General features: G+C 69.1%; 3 protein-coding genes across 3 annotated transcripts; 2 read left to right on the top strand and 1 right to left on the bottom strand.

Annotated features, from left to right (window-relative positions):
- Nucleotides 1-492: 492 nt before the first annotated feature.
- LOC137461164 (trophoblast glycoprotein-like) lies at nucleotides 493-3502 on the top strand. Its single transcript, XM_068171026.1, has one exon. It carries the CDS (start codon nucleotides 1394-1396, stop codon nucleotides 2966-2968), a length of 1575 nt encoding a protein of 524 aa, XP_068027127.1. The 5' UTR covers nucleotides 493-1393; the 3' UTR covers nucleotides 2969-3502.
- Nucleotides 3123-5052, top strand: LOC137461162 (unconventional myosin-XV-like). Its single transcript, XM_068171025.1, has 3 exons — nucleotides 3123-3185; nucleotides 3489-4162; nucleotides 4533-5052. Exons 1-3 carry the CDS (start codon nucleotides 3123-3125, stop codon nucleotides 5050-5052), a joined length of 1257 nt encoding a protein of 418 aa, XP_068027126.1.
- A 2121-nt stretch (nucleotides 5053-7173) lies between these two features.
- On the bottom strand, nucleotides 7174-16123 carry LOC137461165 (glucose 1,6-bisphosphate synthase-like; the record flags this gene model as incomplete). The annotated part of the gene is made up of 8 exons (XM_068171027.1): nucleotides 7174-7791; nucleotides 9100-9233; nucleotides 10159-10348; nucleotides 11344-11473; nucleotides 12226-12319; nucleotides 13526-13706; nucleotides 14601-14698; nucleotides 15901-16123. Coding segments are annotated over 8 exons (1153 nt in total), but the record flags the coding sequence as incomplete, so codon positions are not given.
- Between the last annotated feature and the right edge of the window lie 504 nt (nucleotides 16124-16627).

Below are 16627 nucleotides of genomic sequence, written 5' to 3'. Positions count from 1 at the left end.
GGACCAGAGCACCCCACAAATCCTCCCCTGGGATGGAAAGGGACCAGGGCACCCCACAAATCCCCTCCTAGGATGGAAAGGGACCAGGGCACCCCACAAATCCTCTCCTGGGATGGAAAGGGACCAGGGCACCCCACAAATCCTCCCCAAGGATGGAGAGGGACCAGGGCACCCCACAAATCCTCTCCTGGGATGGAAAGGGACCAGGGCACCCCACAAATCCTCCCCAAGGATGGAAAGGGACCAGGGCACCCCACAAATCCCCTCCTGGGCTCGAAGGGCAGCAGATGCCCTCCATATTCTCTCTGCTCCCTCCGACGGCAGCTCCCAACTGCCCTCAACGCCAGGCAGTCCCAACCCATCCCCTTCCTCCTCCACCCCTCCTCCTCCTCCTCCTCCTCCTCCTCCCTCCCTCCTCCCCCCCCCCCCCCCCCCCCCAGCCCGACTTGGGCAGCGGCGCTGCCGGAGCTCCGGGCACAGCCTCCCAGAGCGGGCACCGAGCCGGAGCCAGCTGAGCCCCGCGGGTGGCTGGAAGGGAGGCAGGTCTGTGTGTGCCCCCTCCCCGACCCCTCCATTACCCACCCCACCCCCGACCCCTCACACCCTCCCCCACACCCTCCCCGACCCCTCCATCACCCCCCTGACCCTCCATCTCCCCCACACGCACCCCTCCATCACCCGCCCGACCCCCCACACCTCCTCCATCACCTGCCCAACCCCTCACACCCCCCCAGCCCCTCCCCGACCCCCCCCACGCCCCAACTCCATCACCCCCCCAACATCCCTCCTCATCCCTCACCCCTCTTTAACCCCCTCACCCACTCAGCCCCTCCAGCTCCTCTCTACCCTCCCTCATTTCCCCTCTCCTTTACCACCCTCTCCCACCCCAAAGCTCTCCAGCAGCCCTCTAAGCCTTCCAGCACTCACCCCCAAACCCCTCCCTCGCCCACCTTAGACTCCTCCATCACCCCTCACCACCCCCTCAAGCCCTCATCACCCCTCTAACCCCTCCATCACCCACCCAACCCTTCCATCACCCTTTTTACCCCTCCACCAATAACCCCAAAGCCCTCTGTCACCCCTCAAACCCCTCCATCACCCCTCTAACCCCTTAATCACCCCTCTAACCTCTTCATCACCGTTTTAACCCCTCCAATCCCTCCATCACCTAACTCCTCCATCGCCCCCTCCAAACCCCTCCATCACCCCTCTAACCCTCGTATCACCCACCCAACCCCTCCATACCTCCCCAAGCCACTCCATCACCCCTCCATCGCTCCTCTAACCCTTCCATCGCCCCCTCCGAACCCCTCCATCAGCCCCTCCACCAGCCCCTCCACCCCCGTCACCCCCCCCAGTGCCCCCCCTTGCCCTGCATGCCCGGGCAGCGAGCATGGCCCGCAGCCAAGGGCGGGCAGGGAGGGTCGGGCTCTGCCTGCCCTGGCTGGGGCTCGCCCTGCTGCCGCTGGTGGTGGCCCCCGGCAGGGCTGCCCACGGGGGCTGCCTTTCCTCGGCCTGCTACTGCGTGGCCACCCCGGAGCTGGAGCAGTGCCGCTACGAGCGGCTGGAGGAGCTGCCGCGGGGGGTGCCGCCGGCCGCCCGCAACCTGAGCATCAGCGGCGGCGACCTGCGGGTCCTGCCCCGCGCAGCCTTCCGCTCCCTGCCGGCCCTGCGCCTCCTGCGCCTCACCCGCGACAACCTGCAGGACATCGAGGAGCTGGCGCTGCAGGGGCTGCCGGCGCTGCGCACCCTCGACCTGAGCCACAACCCCCTGCGGCGGGTGGCGCCGGGAGCCTTCGCCGGAGCGCCGCTGCTGCGCACCCTGCAGCTCAACCAGGCGCTGCTGGCGGCACCCGGGCAGCCCGACCGAACCCCGGGGCAGCCGGACCCGGACCCGAGGCAGCCGGATCAGGACCCGAGGCAGCCGGACCCAGCCCCGACGCAGCCCGACCGAGCCCCGAGGCAGCCGGATCCAGCCCCGACGCAGCCCGACCGAGCCCCGAAGCATCCGGACTCAGCCCCGGGACAGCCGGACCTAGCCCTGCCAGCTGCGTCGCTGCAACCGGAGCCAGTCCCGAGGCAGCCGGACCGAACCCCGCTGCAACCGGACTCAGTCCCGAGGCAGCCGGACAGAGCCCTGCCAGCTGCCCCGACGCAACCGGAGCCGTCCCCGCTGCCACCGGACCGAGCCCAGATGCGACCGGACCCAGACCCCCCAGGGGCCCCGCTGCAGCCTGACCCGGCCCCGGTGCAACCGGACGGAGCCCCGCCAGCGGCCCCGGTGCAGCCAGACCGAGGCCAGATGCGATCGGAGCCGTCCCCGCTGCAACCGGACGGAGCCGAGCTGCAAGCGGAGCGGTCCCCGCCGGCCGCCCCGCTGCAGGAGCAGCTGGCGCTGGCCCTGCGCAACCTGAGCCTGCGGCGCCTGGAGCTGTCGGGCAACGCGCTGCCCAGGCTGCCGCTGGGGCTGCTGCCCGCGGGGCTGGAGGAGTTGGACCTGCGGAACAACTCCCTGCGGAGCCTGGCGGCCGCCGAGCTGCGCAGCTTGGAGGCTCCGGGGCTGAGGGGGCTGCGGCTGGCTCTGGCTTCCAACCCTTGGAGCTGCGACTGCGGCCTGAGACCCTTCCTGGGCTGGCTGCGGGGCTCGGCCGGGCGCGTCGCCGACGCCCGCAGCCTGCGGTGCGCGGGGCCGGGGCCGCTGCGGGGCACGGCGCTGCTGCGCCTGCGGCCGGACGCCCTCAGCTGCGCGGCCGCCGAGCCCGGGCGGCTGGAGACGGCCTCCTACGTGTTCTTCGGCATCGTCCTGGCCCTGATCGGCGCCGTCTTCCTGGCCGTGCTCTACCTGAACCGCGGCGGCATCAAGCGCTGGCTCCACAACCTGCGCGAAGCCTGCCGCGACCAGATGGACGGCGACCACTACCGCTACGAGCCCGACCCCGACCCCCGCTCCGCCGACCCCAGCCTCTGACAGGCGCACCCCTCACCCCCCACACACCCCTGAACGCAGCCCCTTCCGCCGGCGGTGTCCTCAGCCACCCCCGTCCTCCCCCCGCCCCGGCGCAGCCGGCGGAGCCTCCCGGCCCCGGCGGCACCTCCGCAGGTCGTCGAGTGCAGGCTTCGGGATGTGCCCCGGGGTCCCCCTGTGCCCGGCCGGTGGCAGCACCGCGGGGGAGATGACTCTGGCTGTGGGGTGCACCACGAGGAGCAGCCGTGGCTGCTCGGTCCCTGCCTGAGCCCACAGAGAGCTCCAGAGCAGCAATTCCTGACCGTTCCCTGCCTGAGCCCCCAGAGAGCTCCAGAGCAGCAATTCCTGACCGTTCCCTGCCTGAGCCCACAGAGGACCAGGCTGGATCCCCTCCCTCCTTCCCTCCCGCGCAGCCTCCAAGGGGAAGCGCTGGCCCTGCCCATGTCAGGATGCTCCGGGGAGGATCCCAAGCTCCTTCCCCTTGCTGCTGGGCTCAGCACCCAGCAGTTGGTGATCGCTGGAGCTGTCCGCCTGGAGAGCCTGGACCTGGCCATGTGCAGCTTCCCCTCCCTGGCAGAGCTGCACCCAGCAGCCCCCAGGCTCAGCCCAGTTCCATTCTCCTGCTCTGGGAGTAGCAGAAAGCCTCCAGCCAGAGGCAAAGACCAAGCAGGGGCCCAGCTGCTGCCTCCTGCTGAGGAGCTTCTCCCAGGCTCTTCCTCTTCCCCAGTTCCTTTCTCCACTTGGGTTTATCCCAGGACATCCCCAGCTGCCTGCAGGGAGGGCACCATCCAAGCTGGGACCCCCCCAGGGCATCATCCAATCTGGGACCATCCCCAGGGCATCATCCAAGCTGGGACCCCCCAGGGCATCATCCAAGCTGGGACCCCCCCCACCAGGGCATCATCCAAGCTGGGACCCCCCAGGACACATCCAAGCTGGGACCATCCCCAGGGCACATCCAAGCTGGGACCATCCCCAGGGCACATCCAAGCTGGGACCATCCCCGGGGCATCATCCAAGCTGGGACCATCCCCAGGGCATCATCCAAGCTGGGACCATCCCCAGGGCACATCCAAGCTGGGACCATCCCCAGGGCATCATCCAAGATGGGACTATCCCCAGGGCACATCCAAGTTGGGACCATCCCCAGGGCACATCCAAGCTGGGACCTCCCCAGGGCACCATCCAAGCTGGGACCTCCCCAGGGCATCATCCAAGCTGGGACCCCCCCAGGGTACATCCAAGCTGGGACCATTCCCAGGGCACCATCCAAGCTGGGACCATCCCCAGGGTACATCCAAGCTGGGACCCCCCCCAGGGCACCATCCAAGCTGGGACCCCCCCCCAGGGCACCATCCAAGCTGGGACCACCCCCAGGGCATCATCCAAGCTGGGACCATCCCCAGGGCACATCCAAGCTGGGACCCCCCCAGGGTACATCCAATCTGGGACCATTCCCAGGGCACCATCCAAGCTGGGACCATCCCCAGGGCACATCCAAGCTGGGACCATCCCCGGGGCATCATCCAAGCTGGGACCATCCCCAGGGCATCATCCAAGCTGGGACCATCCCCAGGGCACATCCAAGCTGGGACCATCCCTTCCCTGGCTCCAAAGTAGCTCCTGGATTAGGCTCTCTCAGCACCTGGTGGTCCAAAGTAGGTGAAGAAGCAGCTGCCCCCCCTGCCCACCCCTGCCCCCTGCTGTGTCCCAGAGCAAATATAAGCAGCCCTGAACCCTGCTCTGCTGTCTGCTCTCTCTCAGCCTTCCTGGTTTCCCACCACCTCCCCACCTCAGGAGGCTTGGCCACCTCCTGGGCTCCTCTGCAGCCCTGCTGCTGCTGCTGCTGCTCAGAACCTTCTGCTCCTGGCTTGGGTTTGGTGACTGTGAGGCCACCAGGAGGTCCTGCAGGGATCTGCTCCAGGCTCTGGGTTCCTAGAGCAGGATTTTACCTCCTGGGTGGTTTGGTCTCTTGGTGCAGAGAATCTGTTGGGTTGGGGAAGACCTTCCTGGTGCTCAGGTCCAACCCTGCTCTGCTTGAGGCCACCACTGAGCCACAGCTCCTGGCTTGGGTTTGGTGGCTGTGAGGCCACCAGGAGGTCCTGCAGGGATCTGCTTCAGGATCTGGGTTCCTAGAGACACCTCCTGGGCTCCTCTGCAGCTCTGCTGCTGCTGCTGCTCAGAACCTGCTCCTGGCTTGGGTTTGGTGGCTGAAGGACCAACAGGAGGTCCTGCAGGGATCCACTGGAGCCTTGCCTGGGGAGGGGCTCCAGGATCTGGGTTCCTAGAGACACCTCCTGGGCTCCTCTGCAGCTCTGCTGCTGCTCAGAACCTCCTGCTCCTGGCTTGAGTTTGGTGGCTGTGAGGCCACCAGGAGGTCCTGCAGGGATCTGCTCCAGGCTCTGGGTTCCTAGAACAGGATTTTACCTCCTGGGTGGTTTGGTCTCTGGTGGAGAGAACCTTCTGGGATGGAAAAGACCTTCCTGGTGCTCAGGTCCAAGCACCAACCCTGCTCTGCTTGAGGCCACCACTGAGCCACAGCCCCAAGCACCACCTGGGATGGAGACTCCACCACCACCACCTCCCTGGGCAGCCTCCCTGGGCCGGGGCTGAGCCCCCTTGGAGGCAGGACAATGGTTGGAGGGACAGGAGGGCCTGGAGCAGCTCCAGGGCTCCTTCCCACCAGGAAGCTGCAGCTGCTGGAACGCTAAAACCTGCTGGGGGCTGGGGCTGGGCTGGGGAGCAGCTGTGGGACCCAGAGCTGGGCAGGGGAGAGGTTGGGGAATGCCTCACCCCCCCTGCTCCTCAACCACTGGGGTGCTCTGGGGGCTCCTTGGGCTCTCATCGAGGTGCTGCAGGGATCCTTGATGGAGCAGGGGGTGGTGGGGTCTGGAGAGCAGAGGGTAGTGGGGGGTTGAGGACTCTTTGGGGTGCTCTGGGGTCTCCTTGGGGTGCTTTGGGGTCTCCTTGGGGTGCTCTTGGGACCCTTGATGGAGGAGGGAGTGGTGGGGTCTGGAGAGCAGAGGCTGGTGGGGGTTGGGGTCTCCTTGGGGTGCTTTGGGGTCTCCTTGGGGTCGCTTTGGGCTCTCATTGACGTGCTGCAGGGATCCTTGATGGAGCAGGGAGTGGTGGGGCTCAGGGTCTCCTTGGGGTACTTTGGGGTCTCCTTGGGGTCTCTTTGGGCTCTCATCAAGGTGCTTTGGGGACCCTTGATGGAGCAGGGCGTGGTGGGGTCTGGAGAGCAGAGGGGGGTGGAGCTTGGGGGGCAGTCTCCTTGGGATGCTCTGGGGTCTCCTTGGGCTCTCATCGAGGTGCTCTTAGGACCCTTGATGGAGGAGGGAGTGGTGGGGTCTGGAAAGCAGAGGCTGGTGGGGGTTGGGCTCTCCTTGGGGTGCTTTGGGGTCTTCTTGGGGTGCTCTTGGGACCCTTGATGGAGGAGGGAGTGGTGGGGTCTGGAGAGAAGAGGGGGTGGGGGCTGGGCTCTCCTTGGGGTCTCTTTGGGCTCTCATCAAGGTGCTTTGGGGACCCTTGATGGAGCAGAGGGTGGGGGGATCTGGAGAGCAGAGTGGGGTGGGGGTTGGGGGGCAGTCTCCTTGGGATGCTCTGGGGTCTCCTTGGGGTCTCTTTGGGCTCTCATTGAAGTGCTGCAGGGATCCTTGATGGAGCAGGGAGTGGTGGGGCTCAGGGTCTCCTTGGGGTGCTCTGGAGTCTCCTTGGGGTGTCTTTGGGCTCTCATCAAGGTGCTTTGGGGACCCTTGATGGAGCAGAGGGTAGGGGGATCTGGAGAGCAGAGGGGGGTGGGGGTTGGGGGGCAGTCTCCTTGGGATGCTCTGGGGTCTCCTTGGGGTCTCTTTGGGCTCTCATTGAAGTGCTGCAGGGATCCTTGATGGAGCAGGGGGTGATGGGGTTAGGGGTCTCCTTGGGGTGCTCTGGGGTCCCTTGCTGGAGCAGGGGGCGTTGGGTGTGGAGACAGGGGGGGCTGGGGGTCTGGTTTGGGGTCACCAGTCCCTGGGGAGTCTATCCAGCACTGTGCACCAGACTCTGCAGCTGGGCCCTGGGGGAGGCCGGTGATGATTATTGACAGTTAATAAATAGTAATCAACATTATCAGTGTCCAACCCTTCCACAAGTGACAGCAACAACCAGGGCAGCCCCAGAGCTGCCCCTTCCCCCACCCCCCTCACCCCCTCCCTCCCCCCCCTGCCCGCTGCCCACCCCTGCCCTGCCCTCCCCCCTCCACGCTGGCACCGGAGGGGACCGGAGGCCACAGCTCTGCCCTCAGCCCCTGGTGCTGAGCTCTGGGCCTCCTGTGGTGCTGAGCCCGTGGAAGGGGTTGGGCAGGAGGGCACAGAGGGCACCTGGAAGGATCCACCCAGGCCAAGCCCTCCCTGCCAGGGCAGGACACACAGGAGGGGCAGCTCAGGGCTGGCGCTGGGCACGGTGCTGGGCATGGTGCTGGGGGGGCACTGCAGGCTGCTGGGCAGAAGGAAGAGAGCAGAGGCTGAGAAGTTCTTCTTCCTCCTCCTGCTGCTTCTCCTCTTCCTCCTCCTTCTCCTCCCCCCCTCAGTGCTGCAGCAGAGCCAAGAGCAGAGCTCTGCCCCCTCCAACCACAGACACCCCGCAGGGGGGTGTGTGTGCAAGTCACCAAGGCCTTGCCCCCTGCCCTGGGCACTTGGGGAGGGGGGTGCTGGGTGCCCCCCAGCCGCTGCCCCCCCAGGAGGTGCTAAGGGGAGCGCCAGGTGAGGCCATTCTTGGTGGGCTGCAGGAAGTCCTCGATCAAAGCCTGGATCAGCTGCTCCAGCTCTGCCTCCAGCTCCTGCCTGCTCCTGCAGGGACACACAGCAGGGCAGGGCTGGGGGGACCACCAGCAGCCCCCCCAGGGGCACAGAGAGAGGGGCTGGGGGGGATGGAGCAGCTCCAGCCTTGGGGACCACCAGCAGCCCCCCCAAGGGCACAGAGAGAGGGGCTGGGGGGGATGGAGCAGCTCCAGCCTTGGGGACCACCAGCAGCCCCCCCAAGGGCACAGAGAGAGGGGCTGGGGGGGATGGAGCAGCTCCAGGCCAGAGGTTTGGTACCCACAGCAGGGCTGGGGGTGCCAGGAGCAGGGGTGGGGATGCCAGGGGCAGAGTAAGGGGTGGCAGGGGTGGGGGGTGGCAGGCCAGGGGTGAAGGTGGCAGGAGCAGGGGTGGGTGGGGGTGCCCAGGGGCAGGGGTGGGGATGTCCACAGCAGGGGTAAGGATGGCAGAAGCAGGGCTGGGGGGTAGCAGGCATAAGGGTGCCAGGGGCAGGAGTAAGGATGGCAGAAGCAGGGGTAGGGATGCCAGGAGCAGGGATGGGGTGGCAAGGATAGAGGTGCCAGGAGCAGGGGTGGCAGGGATAGGGGTGCCAGGGGCAGGCATAGGGGTGGCAGGGGTGGGGGTGCCCAGGGTCGGGGGGGGTGTGCTAGGAGCAGGGGTGGGTGGGGGTGCCAGGGGCAGGGATGTCAGGAGCAGGGCTGGGGGTGTCAGGGCTGGGGGTGCCAGGGTCGGGGTTGCCAGGGGTGAGGGGTGCCAGGGGTGGGGAGTGTCAGGGGCTGGGGATGAAAGGGGCTGGGGGTGCCAGGGGTGAGGGGGTGCCAGGGGCGAGGGGGGTGCCAGGGGCGGGGAGTGTCAGGGGCAGGGGTGCCAGGGAAGAGGAGTGCCAGGGACGGGGGCTGCTAGGACTGGGGCTGCCAGGGGCTGGGGGTGTCAAGGGCGGGGGGTGCCAGGGGCTGGGGGTGCCAGGGGCAGGGGGTGCCAGGGGCTGGGGGGTGTCAGGGGCAGGAGTGCCAGGGGCTGGGGGTGTCAGGGGCTGGGGGTGCCAGGGGCTGGGGGGTGCCAGGGGCTGGGGGTGCCAGGGGCTGGGAGGTGCCAGGGGCGAGGAGTGCCAGGGGCTGGGGTGCCAGGGGCTGGGAGGTGCCAGGGGCGGGGAGTGCCAGGGGCTGGGAGGTGCCAGGGGCGGTGGGGTGCCAGGGGCGGGGGGGTGCCAGGGGCAAGAAGTGCCAGGGGCGAGAAGTGCCAGGGGCAGAGGTGCCAGGGGCGGGGGGTGCCAGGGGCAGAGGTGCTAGGGGTGGGGGTGCCAGGAGCAGGGGGGTGCCAGGGGTGCCAGGGCCTGACCTGTGCCCGGGCTGGGCGCAGAGCTCTGCGTAGAACTTGATCTTGGGCTCGGTGCCGCTGGTGCGCAGCGAGGCCTCAGCGCCGTTCTGGAAGGTGAAGGTCAGCATCTGGCTGCTCCTGCTGGCTGGCAGCACCTGCGGGCAGGGCACGGCTGGCACCGCGGCGGCGGCACAGCCCAGGGCCGGCGGCCGGCCGGAGGGCCCCGGGCAGCTGGCACCGCACCGAGCGGCAGCTGCGGCACGGCGGCCCCCGCGCACCACCCGGGCTGGGCAGCAGGTGGCGCTGCGGTGCCAGGCAGGCTGCCCTCATCCCCTGCCCCTCAGCGGGCACGGCAGGCGCCGGCCCCTGCGGGTTGCCCTGCTGGGGGGCAAGGGGGGCAGGAGGAGCTGGGGTGCCAGCCTGACCCCTGCCTGCCCAGCAGGGGCTGGAGGCTGCTCTCAGATCCCCTCCCCACCCCCCGGGGGTCCCTCACCGCCTTGCCCCCCGCCTGGCTGCCCTCAGATCCCACCCCCGGGGGTCCCTCACCGCCTTGCCCCCCGCCTGGCTGCTCTCAGATCCCCCTCCCCACCCCCGGGGGTCCCTCACCGCCTTGCCCCCCGCCTGGCTGCTCTCAGATCCCCCTCCCCACCCCCGGGGGTCCCTCACCGCCTTGCCCCCCGCCTGGCTGCTCTCAGATCCCCCTCCCCACCCCCGGGGGTCCCGCACCGCCTTGCCCCCCGCCTGGCTGCCCTCAGATCCCCCTCCCCACCCCCGGGGGTCCCTCACCGCCTTGCCCCCCGCCTGGCTGCTCTCAGATCCCCCTCCCCACCCCCGGGGGTCCCGCACCGCCTTGCCCCCCGGCTGGCTGCTCTCATAGCCCCCTCCCCACCCCCGGGGGTCCCTCACCGCCTTGCCCCCCGGCTGGCTGCTCTCATAGCCCCCTCCCCACCCCCGGGTGTCCCTCACCGCCTTGCCCCCTGCCTGGCTGCCCTCAGATCCCACCCCCCGGGGGTGCCTCACCGCCTTGCCCCCCGGCTCGCTGCTCTCAGATCCCCCTCCCCACCCCCGGGGGTCCCTCACCGCCTTGCCCCCCGGCTGGCTGCTGTCGTAGCCGCGGGTGAGGTCCCGCAGGTGCCGCACGCCGAAGGCTCCGCAGCGCCCGGGGTAGGTCCGGGGGGCACCGAAGTTGCGCAGCCGCTCGAAGATGCTCTGCACGGTGCCAGGGTCGTGGCACAGGAAGTAGGAGGTCCTGGAGAGGTGGTAGCCGTACCTGGGGGGAGGGAGGGAGGGAGGGAAGGGGCGAGGTGGGCAGGGGAGGAGCTGAGCCGAGCCTCGGGGGCAGGAAAGGGCGAAAGGAGCTGAGGGCGGCGCTGTGCCAGGCGGCAGCTGGCACCACCCCCCGCCCGTTGCTGCTCCCAGACCCCTCAATCCTTTCCCCTCAGCCCTCCAGCCCCAGCCCAGCAGCTGGCATCGGCCCTCAGGAAGCTGTGGGCAGCTTGGGGTCCGTCCCCCTGGGCACTGCCAGGGTGGCACAGAGCTGCTCTGGGGGGCACCTGAGGAGGAAGAGCCAAGGGGGAGCTCAGCCAGGGCCTGGGGGCAGAATCTGGCCCCTGGGGAGGGAGAGCCTCCTGCTGAGGGGGGAGCAGATGCCAGGGGAAGGAGCTGGGGGGTGCTGGGAGGGGGCACAAGGAGGTGCCCAGCAGGCAGCAAGGTGCCCTGGGGGGGCATGGAGCAGAGAGTGGGCAGCAGCAGGGGCAGGGAGGTTCTGCTGCCCTGCTGGGGAGTAGGGGTAAGGGTTGGGTTGGCATGGGTGGGCACCAAGGGTGCCTTGCCACCCCTCCAAGCTGGGCTCCAGGTGCCCCCAGAGCCTCTCTCTGCCAGCTCTGCTCTGCTGGAGCTCTGCTGCCAGTGCCAAGGGGCAGCCCAGGAGCTTCCTGGCACCACCTTGGGCCCTGCCTGGTGATGCCCTCTGGCTGGCACCAGCCCAGGGCAGGTTGGGTTGGGGCTCTGAGCTCCCTGCCCTGCTTGGGGCTGTCCCTGCTGGCTGCAGGGCTGGCACTGGCTGGCACTGCCAGGTCCCCTCCCACCCAACAGGCAGCAACACAGCAGGAGGTGCCCAGGGGGTGCCCTGGGGGCTGGGGGGCGGGAGGGAGCCCTGAGGCTCCCTGGGGTCCCCCAGGTCCTCCCTGGCTTCAGGACCCCCCCAGGAGCCTGCCTGGGTGGGCACCAGGCGGGCAGGGGCTTGGTGCTGGAGGGGGCACTCACCTCTCATAGATCTGAGTGAGCTTCTGTGCCAGGCTGAGGCCCTGGGCATGCAGGAATGATGCCAACTCTGCCACCACCACAGCTGCACTCACCCCATCCTTGTCCAGCACTGAGGTGCCACACATGAACCCTGCAAGGACACAGGGCATGGGCATGGGCACCTGGGGCACAGCAGGGCACCAACAGCACAGGGCAGGGGGGCAGAGGGTGCCACACATGAACCCTGCAAGGACACAGGGCATGGGCACCTGGGAGCAGAGGGTGGCACCAACAACAGAGGACATCAGGGTGAGCCCTGGGGGCAGAGGGTGGCACACAGGAAACCTTCAAAGGGGCATGGAGAGGGCACCTCGGGGCAGAGGGTGGCACCAACAACAGAGGGCCATGAGGGCAGAGGGTGGCACAGATGAACCCTGCAATGATACAGGGCATGGAGAGGGCACCTGGGGGCACCAACAACAGAGAGCATGGAGGAGAACCCTGGGGGCAGAGGGTGGCACCAACAAGAGGGCCGTGAGGACAGAGGGTGGCACAGATGAACCCTGCAATGACAGTGGGCACAGTGGGTGGGAACCTTCAGAGGATGGCACAGAGAGGAGCCCTGGGGGCAGAGGGTGGCACAGAGAGGAGCCCTGGGGGCAGAGGGTGGCACAGAGGGAACCTTCAGAGGGGCACAGAGAGGAGCCCTGGGGGCAGAGGGTGGCACAGAGAGGAGCCCTGGGGGATGCCCAGGCCTGTGCCAGGCTGCCCAGGGCAGCGGTGGAGCCCCCAGGCCCCCGGAGCCGCGGTGCTGAGGGCCGGGGGGGGGCTGGGGGGGTGGGCAGGGGGCTGGCATTGGTGCCCGCGGTGCCAGCAGGGGGCGTAGGAGGGCTCAGGACCTACCGATGGACTCCTCGAAGGCGAAGAGAACCTCCCTGCCAGCCTCCAGCAGAGCCTTTGCCCTGCTGCCAACCCACTTGAAGCCTGGCAGCGTCTCCTGGGGGGGCAACCAGAAGCAGGAGGAGGCTTGAGGGCACCTCGGTTGGCACTGCCCGGGCCCAGGGCGGCAGGGAAGGAGGTGGGGGGGGGAAGGGAGCAGCTGCCAGGCTCTGCTCACACCCCCCCCCAGCACCTCCTGGGCACCTGCTGGGCACCAAACCCCCCCCCCCGGGGGGGGCTCTCAGGGGGCATCCTGGGCAGCAGCTGCCACAGAGCCCCCAGCGGGGAGGAGGGGGAGGTGGGAAGGGAGGTCTGGTGCCCACCCGTGCCAACCTAACCCCTCCTAGCCCCACAGCCAGGGCACCCCCAGCAGCTTGCCCAGGGGCACCACAACCTCTCTGGGCTGCTCCAGCAGCCTCACCCCAAACAAGTTGCTCCTGCTGGCACCTCCTGGCTGCCACTTGGGTGCCCCTGGGCACCCCTCAGCAGATGCCAGCCCCAGCCTCTTGCCCGCCCCCCCCCCAGCCCCCTGAGCTGAGACTGGCACGGGGGGTGGGGAAGGGACCTTCCAGTGCCACCCAGTGCCAGAGCAGCCCTGCCCTTGGGGGATGCCAGCTGGGGGAGGCAGGAGGGCACCTCCCACCCTGCTCCTAGCCAGTGGGGGCTGCCAAGGAGGCTGTGGGCACCCTGTGGCACGAGCAGCAGCAAGCAGCACAGCAGTGCCCAGAGGTGCCAGGGCTACACAGGGGTGCCCAGGGCTGTTCAGGGGTGCCCAGGGCTGCACAGCAGTGCCCAGGGTTGCACAGGGGTGCCCAGAGGTGCCAGGGCTGCACAGCAGTGCCCAGGGTTGCACAGTGGTGCCCAGAGGTGCCAGGGCTGCAGAGCAGTGCCCAGGGCTGTACAGCAGTGCCCAGGGTTGCACAGGGGTGCCCAGAGGTGCCAGGGCTGCAGAGCAGGGCCCAGGGCTGTAGAGTGGTGCCCAGGGTTGCACAGTGGTGCCAGGGCTGCACAGGGGTGCCCAGGGCTGTTCAGGGGTGGTCAGGGTTGCACAGTGGTGCCCAGAGGTGCCAGGGCTACATAGGGGTGCCCAGGGCTGCACAGCAGTGCCCAGGGTTGCACAGTGGTGCCCAGGGCTGTACTGTAATGCCCAGGGTTGCACAGTGGTGCCCAGGGCTGCCTAGGGGTGCCCAGGGCTACCCCAGAGCCACCATCCCCTGCCCCCTCCCCCTCCCCCCCCCCCATGCCCACCCTGTGCCAAGCTCACCTCGAAGTGGAAGCCTTCCTGCTGTGCCATGGCCCTCAGCACCTTGGAGGACACAGCTGTGCCCAGCATGCAGAGCTGGCAGGGCTGTGCCCCCGGGGGGGCTCTGCTCCTCCAGCAGCTCAGCAGCCACCAGCCCAGCAGTGCTGCCAGCTCGTTGCCCGAGAACACCTTCCAGGTGCCCCTGCAGCGGGGCACAGAGGGCACAGAGGGCACAGGGTCAGCAGCTCCCTGCCCACCACCCACTCCCCCACCACCCCCAGCCCCTGGGCAGATGCCCTCCTGCAGCAGCAGCAGCACAGGGGTGCCCAGGGCTGCCCAGCGGTGCCAGGGCTGCCCAGTGGTGCCAGGGCTGCCCCAGAGCCACCACTGCTGCCAGCTCCATGCCCACCCCCTGGGCAGATGCCCTCCTGCAGCCCTGCAGCAGCACAGGGGTGCCCAGGGCTGCACAGCAGTGCCAGGGCTGCCCCAGAGCCACCACTGCCCAGCCCCAGGGCAGATGCCCTCCTGCAGCCCCTGCAGCAGCAGGGCACAGCAACAGGGGTGCCCAGGGCTGCCCAGCAGTGCCCAGCAGTGCCAGGGCTGCACAGTGGTGCCAGGGCTGCCCCAGAGCCACCACTGCCCAGCCCCTGGGTAGATGCCCTCCTGCAGCCCCTGCAGCAGCACAGGGGTGCCCAGGGCTGCCCAAGCAGTGCCCAGCAGTGCCAGGACTGCCCCAGAGCCACCACTGCTGCCAGCTCCATGCCCAGCCCCTGGGCAGATGCCCTCCTGCAGCCCCTGCAGCAGCACAAGGCACAACAACAGGGGTGCCCAGGGCTGCACAGCAGTGCCCAGAGGTGCCCCTGGCTGCTGGGCACCCCCCTCCATGCCCCCCCCAGCTCCTTGCCCTGGCAGAGTCCCAGCCTGGGCACCTCCGAGCTGAGCCAGGGACCCCTCCCCAGCCCCAGGGCTCCCCCAGCCCGGCCCTGGGCACCTCCAGGCTCGGAGCTCCCACGTGCCAGGGGCTCAGCAGCCTCAGGGGCCGGATGCCCAGCCCTGCCCCCTCCCCAGGGCAGCACCCAGGGGGTGCCCAACTCACCCCTGCTGCTGCTCGGCCACCGCCAGCCTGTCGGCGTCAGGGTCCGTGGCCAGCACCACCCTGGCACCTTCCTGCTCTGCCAGCCTCAGTGCCAGCTCCTGCCAGGGGGCAAGGAGGGGGAGGAAGGACAACAAAACCCCAGGGGGGACTCAAACCTCACAGCCCCCAGCTGGGGGCCACAGCCCCCCAGGAGCTGCCCCAGCTCCCAGCCACCTCCTGCCCTCCTCCTCCTCTCCCAGCTCCCAGCCACCTCCTGCCCTCCTCCTCCTCCTCTTCCTCCTTCTATCCCAGCTCCCAGCCACCTCCTGCCCTCCTCCTCCTCCTCCTCTCCCAGCTCCCAGCCACCTCCTGCCCTCCTCCTCCTCCTCCTCCTCTCCCAGCTCCCACCCACCTCCTGCCCTCCTCCTCCTCCTCTCCCAGCTCCCACCCACCTCCTGCCCTCCTCCTCCTCCTCCTCCTCTCCCAGCTCCCAGCCACCTCCTGCCCTCCTCCTCCTCCTCCTCTCCCAGCCACCTCCTGCCCTCCTCCTCCTCCTCCTCTCCCAGCCACCTCCTGCCCTCCTCCTCCTCCTCCTCCTCTCCCACCCACCTCCTGCCCTCCTCCTCCTCCTCCTCTCCCAGCTCCCAGCCACCTCCTGCCCTCCTCCTCCTCCTCCTCCTCTCCCAGCCACCTCCTGCCCTCCTCCTCCTCTTCATCTTCCTCTCCCTCTTCCAGCCTCCTTCTCCTCCTCATCTTCCTCTCCCAGCTCCCAGCCACCTCCTGCCCCCCTCTCCCTCCTCCTCTCCCTCTCCCAGCCACCTTCTTCTCTTCCTCCTCCTCCTCTCCCATCCAGGCTGTGTCTCTCCTCTCCTCCTCCCCCATTCAGGCTGTGCCTCTCCTCCTCTCCCACCCAGGCTGTCCCTCTCTTCTCCTCCTCTCCCATCCAGGTTGTGCTTCTCCTTCTCCTCCTCCTCTCCCATCCAGGCTGTGCCTCTCCTCCTCCCCCCTTTAGGCCGTCTCTCTTCTCCTTCTCCTCTCCCATCCAGGCTGTCCCTCTCCTCCTCCTCCTCTCCCACCCAGGCTGTCCCTCTCCTCCTCCTCCTCCCCTCCCATCCAGGCTGTGCCTCTCCTCCTCTCCCACCCAGGCTGTGCCTCTCCTCCTCCTCCTCTTCTCCCATCCAGGCTGTGCCTCTCCTCCTCTCCCACCCAGGCTGTCCCTCTTCTCCTCCTCTCCCCTCCAGGCTGTTCCTGTGCCGTCGCCGTCCCTCCCCGGCCCTGTCTCCCCGCCCTGCGAGGCGGAGCCGCAGCCGCCGGTCGGTACCAGGACAACTTCTCCCTCCTCGGGGTTGGGGCAGCGCACGGTGGGGAAGTCGGGGTCGGGGTCCCTCTGCTCGGGCACGGCGATGGGAGGAGGGAAGCCGAAGGCTCGGAAGGCCTCCTGCACGTAGCTGTGGCCCACGCCGTGGAAGGAGCTGTGCACGAACCTGAGTGGGCTCTGCTGGTTCAGCTCCCTGCGGGGGCAGAGGGCACAGCTGCCACCGGCCCTGCCCCCGGGGGTGCCACAGCAGCAGCCCTGCCCCCAGACCCTGCCCCAGCCCTGTCCCCGGGGGTGCCACAGCAGCAGCCCTGCCCCCAGACCCTGCCCCAGCCCTGCCCCCGGGGGTGCCACAGCAGCAGCCCTGCCCCCAGACCCTGCCCCAGCCCTGTCCCCGGGGGTGCCACAGCAGCAGCCCTGCCCCCAGACCCTGCCCCAGCCCTGTCCCCGGGGGTGCCACAGCAGCAGCCCTGCCCCCAGACCCTGCCCCAGCCCTGCCCCCGGGGGTGCCACAGCAGCAGCCCTGCCCCCAGACCCTGCCCCAGCCCTGCCCCCGGGGGTGCCACAGCAGCAGCCCTGCCCCCAGACCCTGCCCCAGCCCTGCCCCCGGGGGTGCCACAGCAGCAGCCCTGCCACCAGACCCTGCCCCAGCCCTGCCCCAGCCCTGCCCCTGAGGATGCCACAGCACCAGCCCTGCCCCAGGCTTGGATCTGGATGATCCTCACCCTCCCAC

Source organism: Melanerpes formicivorus, unplaced genomic scaffold (assembly GCF_026170545.1).
Source record: "Melanerpes formicivorus ecotype bairdi unplaced genomic scaffold, bMelFor1.0.p_v2 SCAF_1246, whole genome shotgun sequence".
Classification (NCBI taxonomy): domain Eukaryota; kingdom Metazoa; phylum Chordata; class Aves; order Piciformes; family Picidae; genus Melanerpes; species Melanerpes formicivorus.
Note: the sequence above shows the minus strand (reverse complement) of the source record. Positions and strands in the feature narration are given on the sequence as shown.

Bases quoted from the DNA above. Each gene is read 5' to 3' on its own strand.
- LOC137461162 (XM_068171025.1), top strand. From the start codon at position 3,123: ATGTGCCCCGGGGTCCCCCTGTGCCCGGCCGGTGGCAGCACCGCGGGG. The intron at 3,186-3,488 runs GTGGGGTGCACC...TGATCGCTGGAG, and splicing joins CGGGGGAGATGACTCTGGCT to CTGTCCGCCTGGAGAGCCTG. The intron at 4,163-4,532 runs CTCCCCAGGGCA...CCAAGCTGGGAC, and splicing joins GGCACCATCCAAGCTGGGAC to CATCCCCAGGGCACATCCAA.
- LOC137461164 (XM_068171026.1), top strand. From the start codon at position 1,394: ATGGCCCGCAGCCAAGGGCGGGCAGGGAGGGTCGGGCTCTGCCTGCCC.